At 39.6% G+C, this 17250-nt stretch overlaps 1 protein-coding gene and 1 pseudogene across 1 annotated transcript; both read right to left on the bottom strand.

Annotated features, from left to right (window-relative positions):
* Positions 1-385: 385 nt before the first annotated feature.
* On the bottom strand, positions 386-1316 carry LOC126072072 (olfactory receptor 18-like; annotated as a pseudogene).
* Positions 1317-15257: 13941 nt separating this feature from the next.
* Positions 15258-16187, bottom strand: LOC126071114 (olfactory receptor 18-like). The gene has a single exon (XM_049875392.1). It carries the CDS (start codon positions 16185-16187, stop codon positions 15258-15260), a length of 930 nt encoding a protein of 309 aa, XP_049731349.1.
* Positions 16188-17250: the final 1063 nt, after the last annotated feature.

Below are 17250 nucleotides of genomic sequence, written 5' to 3'. Positions count from 1 at the left end.
ATGCATTCTCACACATAACCTGCATATACTGTTCTGTTAGATGCAAAGTAGTCTGGGTAATAGATATGCATTACGGTAAAGGATGAAGATTCTAAGCACATAAAAATAGAGTTCTGCATTATACCAAAAATCCTGGGTCCTAGATGAGAAGCTACAGATGGCCCCATAGCTACCATGGGATTTGATCATGCAGATTAGCATATCCCAGAACACTCCCACTATCCAAAAAAACATGTTACACAGGAAGCAATGTTCAGATATGAAATCTCGAGATGAAAACCTCTGAAAGCTACAAAAATCATATAACCAAGAGGTAAGATTTATGATGTTAGGTTTTGACATCTTTTCCAACCCACATGCCAGAAAGATGACACACATGCTGATATTAGGCTGTCCTGCTGAGGAGCCTCCACAGGGCCCTCTTGATGTCTCTGTTCCTCAGGCTGTAGATGAAGGGGTTCATCATGGGGGTGACCACGGTATACATCACTGAGGACAATGAACTCTTCCTGGAAGAAAATGAGACAGCTGACCTGAGGTCCACTCCAAGGCCTGTTCCATAAAATAAGCAAACAACCGACAGGTGAGAGCCACAGGTGGAAAAGGCTTTATACTTCCCACCTGAAGATGAGACTCTCAGAATGGAGGACACAATTCGACTGTAAGAGAAAAGGATCCCTGACATTGGAACACCACCAAAGATGACACCGATACAATATATCAATATGATATAGATGGAGCTATCAGAACATGCAAGGCTAAAGAGTTGAGGAGGTTCACAGAAGAAATGAGGGATTTCCACATCTCTGCAGAAGGTAAGTTGTGACACCATTGAAATGTGCAGCTGGGAATTCAAAAGGCTGAGGAAAAAAGACACCAAAACTAGCAAGCCACAGAGGCGGGGGTTCATGATGTCTGTGTAGTGCAGGGGGTGACAGATGGCCACAAACCGGTCATAAGCCATCACAGTGAGAAGCAGACTGTCCAGACATCCAAAGAGGTAAAAAAAAGGTGATTTGTATCAGGCAGCCCTCATAGGTGATGGATTTGCTCTGTGCCTGGATATTCACTAGCATCTTTGGGACTGTGGTGGAAATGAAACCAATATCAGCCAAGGACAGGTTGGAGAGGAAGAAGTACATGGGGGTGTGGAGACGGGGGTCAGAGATGACAACCAGGATGATGAGCAGGTTCCCAGTCACGGTGATCAGGTACATGGACAGGAACAGCCCAAAAAGGAGGGGCTGCAGTTCTGGGTCCTCAGAGAGGCCCAGGAGGAGGAATTCGGAGACATCTGTTAGATTCTGTGGCTCCATGTACTTGCAACAGATTTGGAAAAAGGAAAGAGAATTGTTAAAAGGAAACAGGTAAACAGCCACCCAGTATTGTGTATGTATTTTGAATTCAAGAAACTCACAAGCCCACAAACTCCCGTGTTCACACTTAGGGACCTAATACCCCAGTACTTTTCAGCAATATTACTCAGTTACACCAAGCCCAACCACTGTATTTTTCAAAAGTCTTTCCTCGTTCCTCAGTGTTTTCTGTGCTATTCACTTTTTTCTGTACCCAACCACTTTATAGATGCTAGGCTAAAGAATGTTAAAATGGCAAGGACATTTTATGATAATGAGTTCATAGAAAGAGCAAAATATCACACTCCTCTATGAGAGAAACATACGCAATAAGAAATACACTTTTTTTTTAAGAAAAATATCTTTTCAATTAAAGGACAATAAGAAGCACTTGCCATTCCAGGGTGTGCAGTTAACACACTTGGCTGCTAGGCAAAAGTTGGAGCCTACCCAGAAGCACCTCAGAAACAAGGCCTGGTGATCTACTTCTGTAAAATCAGTCACTGAAAACCCAATGTGGCATAGTTCTACTCGGACACACACAGTGTGACCATGAATCAGAATCTACTCAATGGAAACTGGCTGTCCTTTTTAAGAAGCAGTCAAAAGTACTTTACTTAACAAGTGCACTGCTATAAATTCCCTTGATTTAGAATATTTATAAAACAACACATACAGGATAGGAACACATTAAAAAAAAAAATCTTCATTGAGTTGATTCCAACTCATGGCGACTCCGTGTGTTGCAGAATAGAACTGCTCCACAGAGTTTTCATGGCCTTAATCTTTACAGAAGCAGATCACCAGGCCTTTCTTTCATGATGCTGAAGGTTGCATTCAAACAACCAATCTTTATGTTAGTAGTCAAGCTCAAACCTTTTGCTTCAGCCAGGGACCTCATTAGCTAGATTCTAAATTAAAATGCTCATAATCAGACAGTATGTTTATATGTCAATTATCTTCACAGGTTTTCATCATTCTTTGGTTTTCTGACATCCATCTTATATGGAGATACATGGTCATTCAAACATGTGGGTCACCTTTAAAAATCTTTCAAAATCTATATCCTCATTATAATAAAAAAAATGGGCAAAAGAAATGAACAGACACTTCACCAAAGAAGACATTAAAGCAGCCAACAGACACATGAGGAAATGCTCATGATCATTGGCCGTTAGAGAAATGCAAAACAAAACTACAGTGAGATACTCTTATCCCGGCATTACTGGCACAAATCAAAAAATATACGAAATAACAAATGTTGGAGAGGCTGTGGGGAGATCAGAACTCTTATGCACTGCTGGTGTGACTGCAAAATGATACAAGCATTTTGGAAAACGATATGGTGCGCTTCCTTAGAAAGCTAGAATTAGAAATACCATATGATCCAGCAATCCCACTCCTAGGAACGTATCCTAGAGAAGTAAAAGCCATCACACGAATAAACATATGCATACCCATGTTCATTGCAGCATTGTTGACAATAGCAAAAAGATGGAAAGAACCTAGATGCCCATCAACAGGCGAATGGATAAACAAACTGTGGTACATACACGCAATGGAGTACGATGCAACAGTAAAGAAAAACGATGTATCTGTGAAGCATCTCATAACATGGATGAATCTGGATGACATTATGCTGACTGAAATAAGTCAATGACAAAAGGACAAATATTGTAAGAGACCATTACTGCAAAAACTCATGAAAAGGTGTAAACACAAAAAGAAACAATCTTTGATGGTTATGAGGAGGAGATAGGTGGGGATGGAAAAACACTAAATAGAGAATAAATGATAAATTTAGTGAAGGGTAAGACAATACATGATACTGGGGAAGCCAGCACAACTTGTACAAGGCAAGGTCATGGAAGCTCCACAGGCACACCCAAACTCCCTGAGGGAATGAATTGCTGGGCTGAGGGCTATGGGGACCATGGTGTCAGGGAACATCTAGCTTAAGTGGCGTAACATAGTTTATAAAGAATATGTTCTACATTCTACTTTGCTGAATGGCCTGTGGAGTCTTAAGAGCCTGTGTGTGGCCATCTAGGATACTCCACTAGTCTCACCCCTTCGGGAGCAAGGAATAATGAAGTAAACTAAAGATACAAAGGAAAGATTAGTCCAAAGGACTAATGGACCACATCTACCACGGCCTCCACCAGACTGAGTCCAATATAACTAGATGGTGCCTGGCTACCTTCACTGACTGCTCTGACAGAGATCACAATAGAGGGGCTCAGACAGAGCTGGGGAAAAATGTAGAACAAAATTCTAACTCAAAAAGAAAGACCAGACTTGCTGGCCTGACAGAGACTAGAGAAACTCTGAGAGTATGGACCCAGACACCGTTTCAGCTCTGCAATGAACTCAGTCCTAGGTTCATCCTTCAGCCAAAGATTGAGCATGCCCATAAAACAAAACAATATTAGAGGGGCACACCAGTCCATGGGCAAGGACTAGAAAGCAGGAGGGAACAGGAAAGCTGGTAATAGGGAACCCGAGACTGAGAAGGGAGAGTGTTGACATGTCATGGGATTGTTAACCAATGTCACAAAACGATATGTTTATTAACTGTTTAATGAGAAACTAGTGTGTTCTGTAAACCTTCATCTAAAGTACAATTAAAAATAATCCAAATAAAGTATATATCCTCTCCCTTGGCTTATTGGACATCGAATTTTGATAACTGTTTGATAAATATTCAAATCATACAACAGTGCTGATTTCAAAGATGGCATTAGTGTAAAATGCACCAATGATTAAACAACAGTTTACTTTTCTGAAACACTGTGCCTGTTTTTCACTGTGTAGACACTCGTATTTGCATCAGTGTTACACCATTTCAGGGAAATGTCTGGTGTTCAATTGGCTTTTTTCTTTACTTGTTTCCATTCTTTATTGATTTGATAAAAGGCTGAAATATGTTTCTCACCCTAAATGTTTAGAAAGCATTGTTTCCTTATCAAATCAACACTTTTATTTGAATTCAGGAAATTAGGACCAGGGACATTCCAAAGCCAGGTCTGAAACCCAGCCATCTTAGGCCAACTTAAGAGGTTTCCAAGTCAATCCTTCCTTATGGGGGGGCGGGGGGAGGGTGATTGGAATTCACCTTATTTAGTTCCCTGATGGCAACTTACTTCTTCATTTCTATTGGTATGTCTAATATCATTTCATTTGGTCTGTTTTCTTAATTCACAGTTCAACTCACTGAGTTGTGAAAGGAAGAATCAATGGTTCAGTCTCAATTTGCTCGTCTGAAAAGAAACACAATGACTCGCCTCAGGTTGAGGAGGCAGAATCCTGGAATAGCAGTCAGAAGTGCAAGGTCTAAATCCCACATCTGTCACACAATGAATTTGGAGTTCACGTAAATCTTTCAACCACTCTTACCTGGAAATAGGGGGGAATAATATCCATCACTAGGATTTGCATGGCACCCAACGAAGGTGTGGCACTTAATAAAAACTTGGGCAATCTTTTTTAGTCAGAATTTGAATCAATATGAGAATAATGAGTTTATTGTTGAAATATAATCCCAGGTTTTATTTGATTGCATGGGAAAGATAAATGCCTAATATGTCCCAGGAAATTCAAGCACAGAATGTACTGAAATCATAAAATGTGCCTAGGTTCACATGGTAAGCTTTACTTTGCCCATCTCCTTCTCCATTTTTCCTTTTTAGCTTTCAGCTTTATGAAAATCTCCACAATTTTTGAAAATAATTGAATGTTTTACTCTCTACTAACTAAATAGATCCCACAGAAAGCCCACAATTTACATATATTCATGCCCTATGGGACTCATTGGAGGGATGAAAGCACAGGAAAGCACTCAGCGTGGAAGCAGTACAGCCTATGATCTGATCCTGTGAACTAAGGAAAGAGGAACCAAGGGTCTATTCCATATTTAACACAGATTTATTGTTTTCCTTGTGGTTGTAGCCTACTCATGCTAAGCACAGGATATTCTCTGAGGAGTTAGAAATTAATGAGACTCAGTGGTTTATTTCCAAGTATTTTATGCCTACTTGTATAAGAATGGAAATAAAATGACCTTACAGAGATCCAGGAAAAATAAACCTGTAACATCACAGGATATATTACTTCAATGGTATGAAGCTTTATTTAATTTATAATAATATGTGACAAAAAAAAAGTGCTCTGAGTAAATGTATCCATCACATATTTAATCACATATGTAATATGCATTATCTCTTCAGTCCTTACATCAGTGCAGATCTCTCTGTCTACCAGCTGTGGATCAACTCAAATGGCAATGTAAAGTCTAACAGGTACTAAGAACTAACCCCATCACATAGAGATCAAAAGTAGCACAGACAGGATTCACAATTGAATTGTACATCACTGAGGCCCATGCATTAACCATCTTCACTCTGTTTCCTCATATTTCAAAAAGTATAAAGAAAAAGCCCAGGGAACCTAACCAAAGATGTATCTATGTTACAATTTTAACTCATTCTAGCTTCCTGACGAGGAATGGAACTCAAGATCTTGTCTTTATGTCTCCGAGATTGAGATAGGCTAAATTACACCAATGAAAGGAAGTGGACAGCTGAGTTAAATTCCAGGAGAGGGGGCAAGAGAGAGACCTGGACTAATTATCACCTGCCATCTCCTGATGTCATATTCTCCTGTATTCACAGTTATCCTTCTGATAGTGGAGACACCAAGAGGCACTCACTGCTCTCTACTGTGGTCTAGCAGAACCCCCCACAAAGGAGCATAGTGAGCAAGGGGTCTCTTTGTGGAGAGACCAAAGAAGTCAAATGTCATGGTGGATGGCAGGAGAGATTATGGCCAGGTGCCCTTTGTCTGGTGTCACACTACCCAGGTTCAAACCTGGCTTCAAAGTTTTCTGGCCCATGACCTGGAACAAGTTACAAAAAAAGACTGTGCTCATTTTCTCTTCTATGAAATGACATAACATGTGGTGCTCTTTTCTAGGTGTGGTTATACAGAAAAAAGAAATAAGTTACATAAAAAACTTAGTTCAGATCTTGGCACTGGGCAGCCTTCAGTAAACTTTCACAATACTATTGTGACTACCATCATCCTCATCATTATCACCATCATCAACTAAATCTTGTTGAACTGTTTAGGAGATAGATGAGAGGGGCCCATTTCTCTCATTCTGGTGGAGACACACCAATGGGAATCAGTACCAATGTAGAAGAAATTAAAAATCTAAATGAACCTTCTCAAACCTCTACCAGAACCAGGAACAGAAATTTCACAAACCTCTGAGCTGAAACGTAGCATTTCAGGGCTGCCCATCTGGCCATCCCAAGTGTGCTGCTTGTCCTGATGAGGAGGAAACAATACTCCCAAACCCCTCTATGTCCACTATCTCCCAAGGCACTCACTGGATTGTGCTGGGTCTCTGATGGGGCATGACCAAGGAGTATGGGTTCACCAACACTCCCCTGCTTAGTGGACAATGAGAGTTGAGGCTCCTTCCTCAGGACTGATAGGAAGAGAGATTCAGGTGTGGGCTTCCCGATTCAAAGGACCCCTGTAGAGGAGAGACACAGTTATGAAGTTCACTGGACTGGGAAGAGCAAACTGAAGGCCTTGGGGTCACAGGCAGGATATTTACAGTTGTATGGCTTTGGTAGTTCAATGCCCAGAACTCACAATTAGCCAAATTGGTTCATGTTATTCCAATCTCTGAAGACTTGTTAGTATACATGAAACAGAAAGAGCAAAAATTGAATGTTCCTGTTATCAAGACTTGGTCATTCTAAGGACGAAGTATTCCATACCTCTAAATTCCACGTTGTACAGATCTTAAGATAAAAATCACTCCTTTTTTTCAATTTTTCAATCTAAACAATCAATGTGTAATTTAATATTTCCAACCCATAGAATGAACCAAGTAGTGTAGGGACAATTAAGTGTTCTATAAAAGTCCTCATGGCACAGTGGTTAAAGCACTCACCTGTTGACTGAAAGTTTGGCAATTGGAAAACACTTAGACACTTCATGGAAGAAACAGCTGTAAATTTGTCACCATAAAGATAATACCTTGAAAATTCTACGGAACAGTTCTACTCTGTCACATGGGGTCCTTAAGAGTCAAAATTGACTCAACTGTACCTAACAACAATGACAACAGATCTTCTATACCAAGAATCTGATATTATTTTTATTTTCTGAATTAATATTTGTGTCATGTCCTATCATCTCCTTTCTGGAGCCCTTGCATGTGGTTTGGAGTTTTATCCATTGGCAATTTATATTTTTTGCTAATTTGAATGACAGTACCAGTTATAATTTTTCTGTGTAGTTAATGTATGCTGGTACTTTAGAAAAAGATTTGTTTTGTTGTACTTATTTGGTAACTTAATCCTTCACCTAAACACCTTTATGGGCCTCAGGGAAAAATGCATTCACACGGTTGTCAAGGGCTGCAGTCACCTCAAGGTTTGACTGGAAGATGGTTTAATTCCAAGGTCACTCAGGTGTCAGTGGGCAGGATTTGTTCCTCATGGGCTGTTGGCCAGGGGCCTCCCTTAACTTCTGATCACATGGGCCTCTCCATCAGGCAGCTGACAATATGGAAGCTGGTTTTCATCCGAGTAGGCTGGCCAAAGAGAAGGAGAGGGCTGGCAAGATGACAGCAAGATTCTTTTCTTTCACATTGCATTGTTGGAAGTGATATTCCAATAGTTTTCCAAATTCTTTTTGATGGAAGCAATGAACTGAATCCAGCATACACTCAAGGGGATAGTTATCAACAAGAGTATGGATGTAAGAGGTGAGGGTTGTTGGTGGAGAATCTTAGAAGCTACACACTAAACAAGCTTCACTCTCTATAAGGATGGTGACTCTAAGCATCACCACACTCCGGAGAAGTCCCTCTGCTTTCCAGCATACTAGGAAACCATTGTACCATCATGCTCTCTGCAAACATTCCCTGGAGAAAAACAGACACATAGTAGAATTCCTAAAAACTCTATCATGCTTCTCCTGGTCTTGCAATCAGAAGCCACTCCAGTTTCTCTAACACCAGCAGAGTTCTTCCATCAATATTAGGCCAGTCACAGCCATTCCATGCACAAATTCAAAAACTATCCCCAGCAGCTTCTGATTTCTGTTTGACAAGAAAGGGCTTGCTGCACTTCAGAATGCAATTTTTCTTAGATTTCTTTGTGTTCAGAACTCTTGAAATCTTTAATAAAGGTGCTTTATGCTTATATAGTTGCTTTTTTTTTTTTCTAGAAGGTAATGTGGAATAGTGATATATTGGACATTTGATATCTTATCCATGTGGCCATCTGAGTAAGGCTTCTCTGTTCTGAAGAACTAGGAGATTAACTTGTCATTAACTGATATGAAGAAACTTTCAACACACACCAGGTGAAACTGAATACAGACAAAAGGATGCTATTTACCTATATTTGGATAAATGGCCAAGAATAATTTTGGGTAGACCAAATGGCAGGTGTGTAAAGGTGGATTGGAGAGGCAGATGATAAGCACTGAACTTAGACAGTGGCAAATGTTTAATATTAAACACAGTGGAAGAGGAGTCAGTTTTCAAAGTCATTGCCAAAGCTAGCATAGAGGACAGGCCTATGAAAACCAGAGAGAGTTGTGTTTCTGTGGTAAAAAGAGAGATCTGCTTTGTGCTTTTTCCACTTCTCTCTCTGGATGAGTATCCTCAAAACAAAAAGAGATACACCACATTCCTGTGTTCCCACTTTAGATGTCCAAATGAGGAAAGTCTACTCTCAAATCTTTATCCTTTTGTTATTTATAGAACTTATCAAACCCTATTCTTTATTCTACAACTCTTATTCTTGCACATACGATTAAATGGTGAATAAAGACTCCATCAAATGTCCATGATATAAAAACAAACAAAGCGTACATTTCTAATTCCGTTCTTAAAGATCTCTGCATAAAGTACAATGCTCCAGGGAGGAAGAAAAATATTGGATGTATGGATGTCAAATTGTCTTCCCCATTTTTTTCAAAAGATAATAAATAATTTTTTCAACATTATACAAAGTAGTCATGGGAAGAATCTCTAATCTAATACAGTAGATTTTGATTATAAAGATAAATGATATTCAATCCTTACCCTGAACTGCTCAAAATCTTGTATGAAGGCAGGAGATGATGGTAAACCTGGAAATGGGGAATCCAAGGTAGAGAAGGGATGAAGACTGACATGTCATGGGAATGGCAACAAATGTCACAAAAAATACGTGTATTAATTGTTTAATGAGAAAGTGATTTGTTCTGTGAACCCTCATCTAAAAAAAAAAAAGGCCTTGTGGCACAGCGATTAAAGTGTTTGTTTCCTAAATGAAAATTTGGTGGTTGAAATCCACCTAGTTGCTCCACTGGAGGAGGACCTGGTGATGTGCTGTCATAAAGATTACAGTCTTATAAACTCTAAGGGGCAGTTCTGCTTTGCCATATGGGGTCAGAATCAGTTGAAAGAGACTCGACAGCACCTAACAATACCATGTCTTCTGCACCAAGAATCTGAGGCTATTTTCTATATCTGAATTAATATTTGTGTCATGAAGGAAAACTTCCAACTTTCAATCTTCCTTTCTATAGCCCTTGTTTTACACTTTGGCGATTTATATTTTTTGCTAATTTGAATTACAGCAACAGTTGTAATTTCTCTGTGTAGTTAATGTGTGATCATACATTAGAAAGTTGTTTATTTTGTCATACATATTTGGTAACTTGATCCTTCCCCTAAATGCTTCTGTGGGCCTCACAAATGACTGCATTCAAAACGTTGACCAGGGCTGCAGTGATCTCAAGGCTTGACTGAAAGTGAATCCAATTCCAAGATCACTCAGGCATCAGTTAGAAGGATTTGTTCCTCACAGACTGCTGGCCAGAGGCCTCCCTTAACTTCTGACCACATGGGCCTCTCCATCAGGCACCTGGCAACATGGAATCTGGATTCCATCAGAGTGAGCTGGCCAGAGAGCAGGAGAAGGCTGGTAAGATGAAAGCCAGATTCTTTTTACACCCCAGTGTTAGAAGTGATATCCCAAGAGTTTTCCAAATTCTATTTGATGGAAACAATTAACTAAGTCTAGCACACATTCAAGAGGATGCTTATCCACAAGAGTGTGAATACAGGAAGTGGGGGTTGTTGGAAGAATGTTAGAAACTACACATTACACAGGCTTCACTCTCTATAAGGATAGTGGCTCTCAGTACAACTAGACTTTAAAGAGGAATAAAATTATGCTATCCAATCCATAGCACCACCATGCACTCAGTAAACATTCCCTGAAGGAAAACAGGCACGTAGTAGAATTCCTGCAAATCCCACCATGATGCTGCTGAACTTGAAGTCAGAAGGCCCTCTGGTTTCTCTAGCAGCAGCAGAGTCCTTCCATTAGGCCAGCTGCACCCTTTCCATGCACAAATTCAACACATATCCCCAACAGCAACTCACATCTGCTTAACTACAAAGGGCTCACTTCACTCCAGAATGTAATTTTCCTTAGATTTCTTTGTGTTCACAACTCTTGAAATCTGTAATAAAATGTGCTTATACCTTATCTACTTTGTTTCCCTAGTAGATAAAGTGGAATAATGGTGTGTTGCACCTTTTATATTCTATCCACATGGCCACTTGGGTGAGGCTTCTTTGTTCTAAAGGACTCAGAGATTGGTTTGTCATTAGCTGATATGAAGAAAACTGGAATATATACCCAATGGCATTGAACATGGAAAAAAAGATGCTATTTATCTATGGGAAACCGAGGTGGCATAGTGGTTAAGTGCTATGGCTGTTAACAAAGAGGTTTGCAGTTTGAATCCACCAGGCGCTCCTTGGAAACTCCACGGGGCAGTTCTACTCTGTCCTATAGGGTTGCTATGAGTCGGAATCAACTGGATGGCAGTGGGTTATTTTTTTTTTATTTACCTATGCATGGGTAAATGGCTGAGGGTAATTTGGGGAGACCAAATGGCAGGCACGTTGAGGTGAATGGAGAGGTAGAGGATAAGCATTGAGAGCTTTCAGCATCATTGGACAGTGGCAAAATTTTAATATAAACATAATGGTAAGAGGGAATGAGATTCTAGAGTCACTGCCAAAGCTGTGTGTAGAGGACAAGTGTAAAAAACCAAAGAGCATTGCGTTCTTGTAGTAAAAAGAGAGATTTACTTTGTGCTTTTCTAGTTTCTCTCTCTGAATGAATATCCTTAAAGGAAAAGGAAAGATACCACATTCCTGCATTCTCTTCTTAGATGTCCAGTTGAGGAATGTCTACCCTGAATTTTTTTTTTCACTGTGTCATTTATAGAACTTATCAAGCCCTACCCTTTATTCTACAACTCTTATTCTTGCACATAAAATTAAATGGTGAATAACAGATCCCATCAAAGATCCATAAAAACAAAAACAAACAAACCATACATTTCTTCCTTTAGGAGTTCTTAAAGGTCTCTGTGGAAGGTGTAATATTCCAAAGAAGAAGAAAATACTGAGCGTATGGATGTCAAATTGTCTTCACCTTTTTTTTTTTTTTTAAATAAGATGATAATGTAGTCAACCATATAAAAAGCAGAGATGGGACTAATCTCCAGTCTTAATGCAGGAGATTTTTAGTATATATAAGGGTTTGATTATAAACGATATCCAATCCCTGCCCTTGAACTTCTCAGGGTCTTTTTATGTAAAGATAAATTTTAAAGGTCATCAGGCATCCAAGGTGAAGACAACATGGACTTCAAATAATTTATTTGAATGGCTTCTCCATTCCAGCAGATGACAACAATGATAATATCTGTATTTACCGAATTCTTAGCATGCCTGACATGTATTATTTACTTAATCCTTACAATACCTTAAGCTAAATAATACAGAAAATGAAGAATCAATAGCCTTCAGAGTTAAACAACAAGTTCATGTCCATAAAGCTAAGGAGTTAGAGGAGCTAATGTTGAAAATCAAACAGTTACCCTGCAAATATCATTAGTTGAGCCACTCTACGGGCCTAACCATAGGGTGAATACATTAGTTTCCACTTACTGATCCATTACTAGGTACTAAACACAGTTGTAATCAGTGCTTTTGACTATCTCCTCTTAACCACTCTCTCTGATGACTGCTCTTGTTATCACAAATATAGAGATGAAGAAGTTAAACAGAAACATGTTTTATATTATGTCTAAAATCACAGTTTCTAGTATCAAGTCCTTTTTGAATTATTGGAATGCACACTAAAAATGAACTTCTCTAAAGTGATATTAAGGGCTACCATTTGATAGGAAACTACTGTTTAATCCATCCTTAGCAACGTTACATGTAGTTGTTGCAATGGCCTTGAAAGATTAGCACTATTAATCCCAATTTGATCAAAAGGACTTTGAGGGTAAATAAGGTGCACTGAGTTGCCAAAATTATCCAGTTTATAAGTCAAGATATGGTTGGAGGTATGTCACCAAATGCCACACTCTTTCTATAGTTTGTGGTTCCTTTTCCATATCAAAGGTAAGTATACCACTTTCTGACCGCCATTAGGAACCTCTGACACATTTCCTTCCAGGCTTTTCTCCATTTATAGCATTAATCTAATAGTATCACTCATTCTAAGTCTTGATGTTTAAAGAGGAGGAAGAAAATGTTACCTTTGAGGAAAGATTACCATAAGATATCAAAAGGAAATACCTTGAATATATCAATTTTTTTCACCATTCCTATGTTTGCAGAAATGGATATGCAACTAAGTTGTAGGGTAGATGGGACTTATAAAGTCTCAATGCAGTTAGCCATAAACAGGGAATCACAACACTACTTTCCTGTTTTTAAGTGAAAGCTGTCTCTTCCCACAAACTGGTGTGGCCTCATCCTCTGGCAATTCCGCTCCATTCTCCATTGTCAAAGTTTCTCATCAGGAAAGTTCACAGGGGATTTAACTCAGTGGTAAAGGGCAGAGAAAATTAAACTTTTGGTTAGGCAGGTTTTCTGAGCATCAAAAATTTCTCCCTCAGAAATTATGCCAACGTGTCTAAAAGAATATTGCACACCCATGTAGTAGAACACAGAAAGAGCCCAAAGACAAGGAAACATGGTAACACAGTCAAGTCTTCATCAGTCTTTTATAAGGGAAAAGCAAGGGCTCCTCTTTCCCAAAGATGTGACCCTCTGCTATCCTAGGCTAATAAAAAATAAGATAAAATTAAATTTATTCATAATGACTCAGGGCATTGATAATCCTAGAGCACTAATACAGCCAGTATGATACCACCACCTTAATCCTCAGTTGTACAACCTTGACCAAGATATGTAAGTTACAGCCACCTTTTTTCCTGAGCATGCTTTGTAATGTTCCAGTTTTAGACACTTCACACATAACTTTATTCCTCAAATACAATTTAACAGTCAGGATTCAATGAAGAAAAGGAAAATACCAGGAAGAACATTTCATACAGGTAACTGGTAAAATAGTTAAACAAGGACTGAAAGACAAAAAGGAGCAATGTGGCCATACAGAGATTGTTAACTCCAGATAGAAGCTCCCACACCAAGGTCTAAGAAAACAGGTATAAGGAAAAAGTTGAGCTTATTAGGGAGTGGTAACATTTACTGATCATCATGGGGAAAACCTGAAAATAAAGTCAGATGAGGAATCATAAGAGTGGTTTAGGATCTTCCCCTCCTCGGCCCCAGCATCACGGAGTAAAGTATAGAAGGTGAATCTGGAGAAGGGAGACAAGAGCTTGTCAAGAAGCACATATAACCAACTTCATGGTGTGCAGGGCAGAATCAGTGGTGGTTCGTTGGCAAAATTCTACTCTTGCATGTGAGAGACCAGGTTTGATGCACAACCAACGTACCTCACATGCAGCAACCACCTGTCAATAGAGGCATAAATTATGCAGAAATGTTGAACAGGTTTCAGCAGAGATTCCAGACTAAGATGGACTAGTTTGAAAGGCCTGGTGATCTACTTCTAGAAATCAGTCAATAAAACCCTGTGGATTACAATGGTCTGATCCACAATTGATCACAGAGATGGCACAGGACTGGGTAGTATTCTCCTCTGTTGTGCATGGGGTCACCATGTGTCAGGGAAGCAATTGAAGGGCAGTCAACAGCAACATGACATAAGGGAGAAGATATGAGAAAAACATCACCAGGAATATTGTAAAAAAAATCACTTGCCACTTGCTAGGGTAACTTCTGTCATATCTTTCCCATTCTGAGCTCTGATCACTTTGAGATTTTCAGCACCTGCCTAAAAAAAAAAAAAAAAAAAAAGCTTGGAGGGAGTAAAAGACCCACAACAAACTAATCATCTCTGAAGAAAAGTCTGAAAAGATCAGGAGTTTTCACATTGGCTGAACATTAAAACCTCCTCTGGTGCTTTGAAAATCTTGTGCTCAAGCCACATATCATTTCAATTAAATAAGAATTCATAATGGTGGGACCAAAGCATCAATATTTTTTAGCTTCCTAGATGATTCCATTTTGAAGTCAAGGTTTAGGATAAGTGACATGCATTCTCACACATAACCTGCATATACGGTTCTGATAGATACAAAATAATCTGGGTAATAGATATGAATTATGGTAACAGATGAATGAAGATTCTAAGTACATAAAAATAGAGTACTGCATTATACCAAAAATCCTGGGTCATAGAAGAGAAGCTACAGATGGCTCCATAGCTACAATGGGATTTGACCATGTAGATTGACATATCCCAGAACAGACCCACTATCCCAACAAGCATGTGACAAAGGAAGAAATGTTCAGATATGAAATCTTGAGACTGAGACCTATAAAATTATGTAACCAAGAGGCAAGATTCATGTTTTCAGGTGTTAGATTTTGCCATCTTTTCAACCCACAGGCCAAAAAAGATGGCACAAATATTGACATTAAGCTGTCATGCTGAGGAGCCTCCACCGGGCCCTCTTGATGTCTCTGTTCCTCAGGCTGCAGATGAAGGGGTTCACCATGGGGGTCACTACAGTGTACATCACTGAGGACACTGAACCCTTCTTGGGAGAAGACGAGATGGCTGAACTGAGGTACACTCCAAGGCCTGTTCCATAAAATAAGCAAACAACTGACAGGTGAGAGCCACAGATGGGAAAGACTTTATACTTCCCAACTGAAGATGAGACTCTCAGAATGGAGGAAACAAGTTGAGTGTAACACAAAAGGATCCCTGAGACTGGAACAGCACCAAAGATGGCACCAATACAATATACTAATATGACATAGGTGGAGCTGTCAGAACATGCAAGGTTAAAGAATTGAGGAGGGTCACAGAAGAAATGAGGGATTTCCACATCTGTGTAGAAAGTAAGTTGTGACACCATTGAAATGTGCACCTGGGAATTCAAAAGGCTGAGGAAAAAAGACACCAAAATTAGCAAGCCAAAGAGGCGGGGGTTCATGATGACTGTGTAGTGTACGGGGTGACAGATGGCCACAAACCGGTCATAAGCCATCACAGTGAGAAGCAGACTGTCCAGACATCCAAAGAGATACAAAAAGGTCATTTGGATCAGGCAGCCCTCATAGGTGATGGATTTGCTCTGTGCCTGGATATTCACTAGCATCTTTGGGACTGTGGTGGAAATGAAACGTATGTCAGCCAAGGACAGGTTGAAAAGGAAGAAGTACATGGGGATGTGGAGATGGGAGTCAGAGGTGACAGCCAGGATGAGGAGCAGGTTCCCAGTCACAGTGATCAGGTACATGGACAGGAACAGCCCAAAGAGGAGGGGCTGCCGTTCTGGATCCTCAGAGAGGCTCAGGAAGAGGAATTCTGAGATGCCTGTTAGATTCTGTGGCTCCATGTACTTATGACAGCTTTTGGAAAAACAAAAGAAGATTGTTAAAAAGAAACAGGTAAATGGCCACAGTATTGTATCTGTATTTTGAATTTAAGAAACTCACAAGTAAAGCCTACAAACTCATGTATGGGTCACATTTAAGGACCTAATACCCAAGTAATTTCAGTAATATTACTCAGTTACAGCAAACCCAACCACTGTATTTCTCAAAACTCTTCCCTCATTGTTTTCTGTGCTATTCTCTTTTTTCTGTACCCAACCACTTTAGAGATGCTAGGCTAAAAAGGGTTAAAATGGCAAAGATATTTTATGATAACAAGTTCATAAACCAAAAAAAAAAAAAAAAAACCTGCTGTCGTCAAGTCAATTCCGACTCATAGCAACCCTATAAAACAGAGTAGAGCTGCCCCAGAGAGTTTTCAAGGAGCTTTTGGTCAGGAGCCGTAGCTCTTAACCACTACACCACCAGGGTTTCCAACAAGTTCATGGAAAGTGCAAACTATCACTCCCCTCTAAGAGAGAAACATATGCAATAAGAAATACCCTTCTTTTAAGAAAAAAAAAATATTTCAATTAAACGACACTAAGAATCACTTGCAGTTCCAGGGTGTGCAAACTATTAACACATTTGGTTGCTGAGCAAGAGGTTGGAGTCCATTCAGAGGCACCTCAGAAATAAGACCTGGTGATCTATTTCTGAAAAAATCAGTCATTGAAAACCTAGTGGAGCATAGTTCTACTCCAACACATACTGTGACCACGAGTCAGAACCTACTCAATGGAAACTGGTTGTTCTTTTGAAGAAGCAGTCAAATGTACTTTATTTTATACAAGCACGGTGTATAAATACCCTTGATCTGGAGTATTTATGAAACAGCATATATGGAGGCAGAGCCAAGATGACGGAATAGACAGACGCTTCCGTTGACCCCTCTTTACAACAAAGACCAAAAAAAACAAGTGAAAGGAGTGTATTTGTGACAAGCTGGGAGGCCTGAGCATCAAAGGTAAGCTTAGACAATGAACTGAGGGGCAGGGGGAGGAAGAGACGGTTCAGAAGTGGAGA

The sequence above is a fragment of the Elephas maximus genome, chromosome 3 (genome assembly GCF_024166365.1).
Source record: "Elephas maximus indicus isolate mEleMax1 chromosome 3, mEleMax1 primary haplotype, whole genome shotgun sequence".
In the NCBI taxonomy this organism is placed as follows: Eukaryota; Metazoa; Chordata; class Mammalia; order Proboscidea; family Elephantidae; genus Elephas; species Elephas maximus.
Note: the sequence above shows the minus strand (reverse complement) of the source record. Positions and strands in the feature narration are given on the sequence as shown.

What these genes read in the sequence shown, in the direction of transcription:
- LOC126071114 (XM_049875392.1), bottom strand. Translation starts at nt 16,187, where the DNA reads ATGGAGCCACAGAATCTAACAGGCATCTCAGAATTCCTCTTCCTGAGC.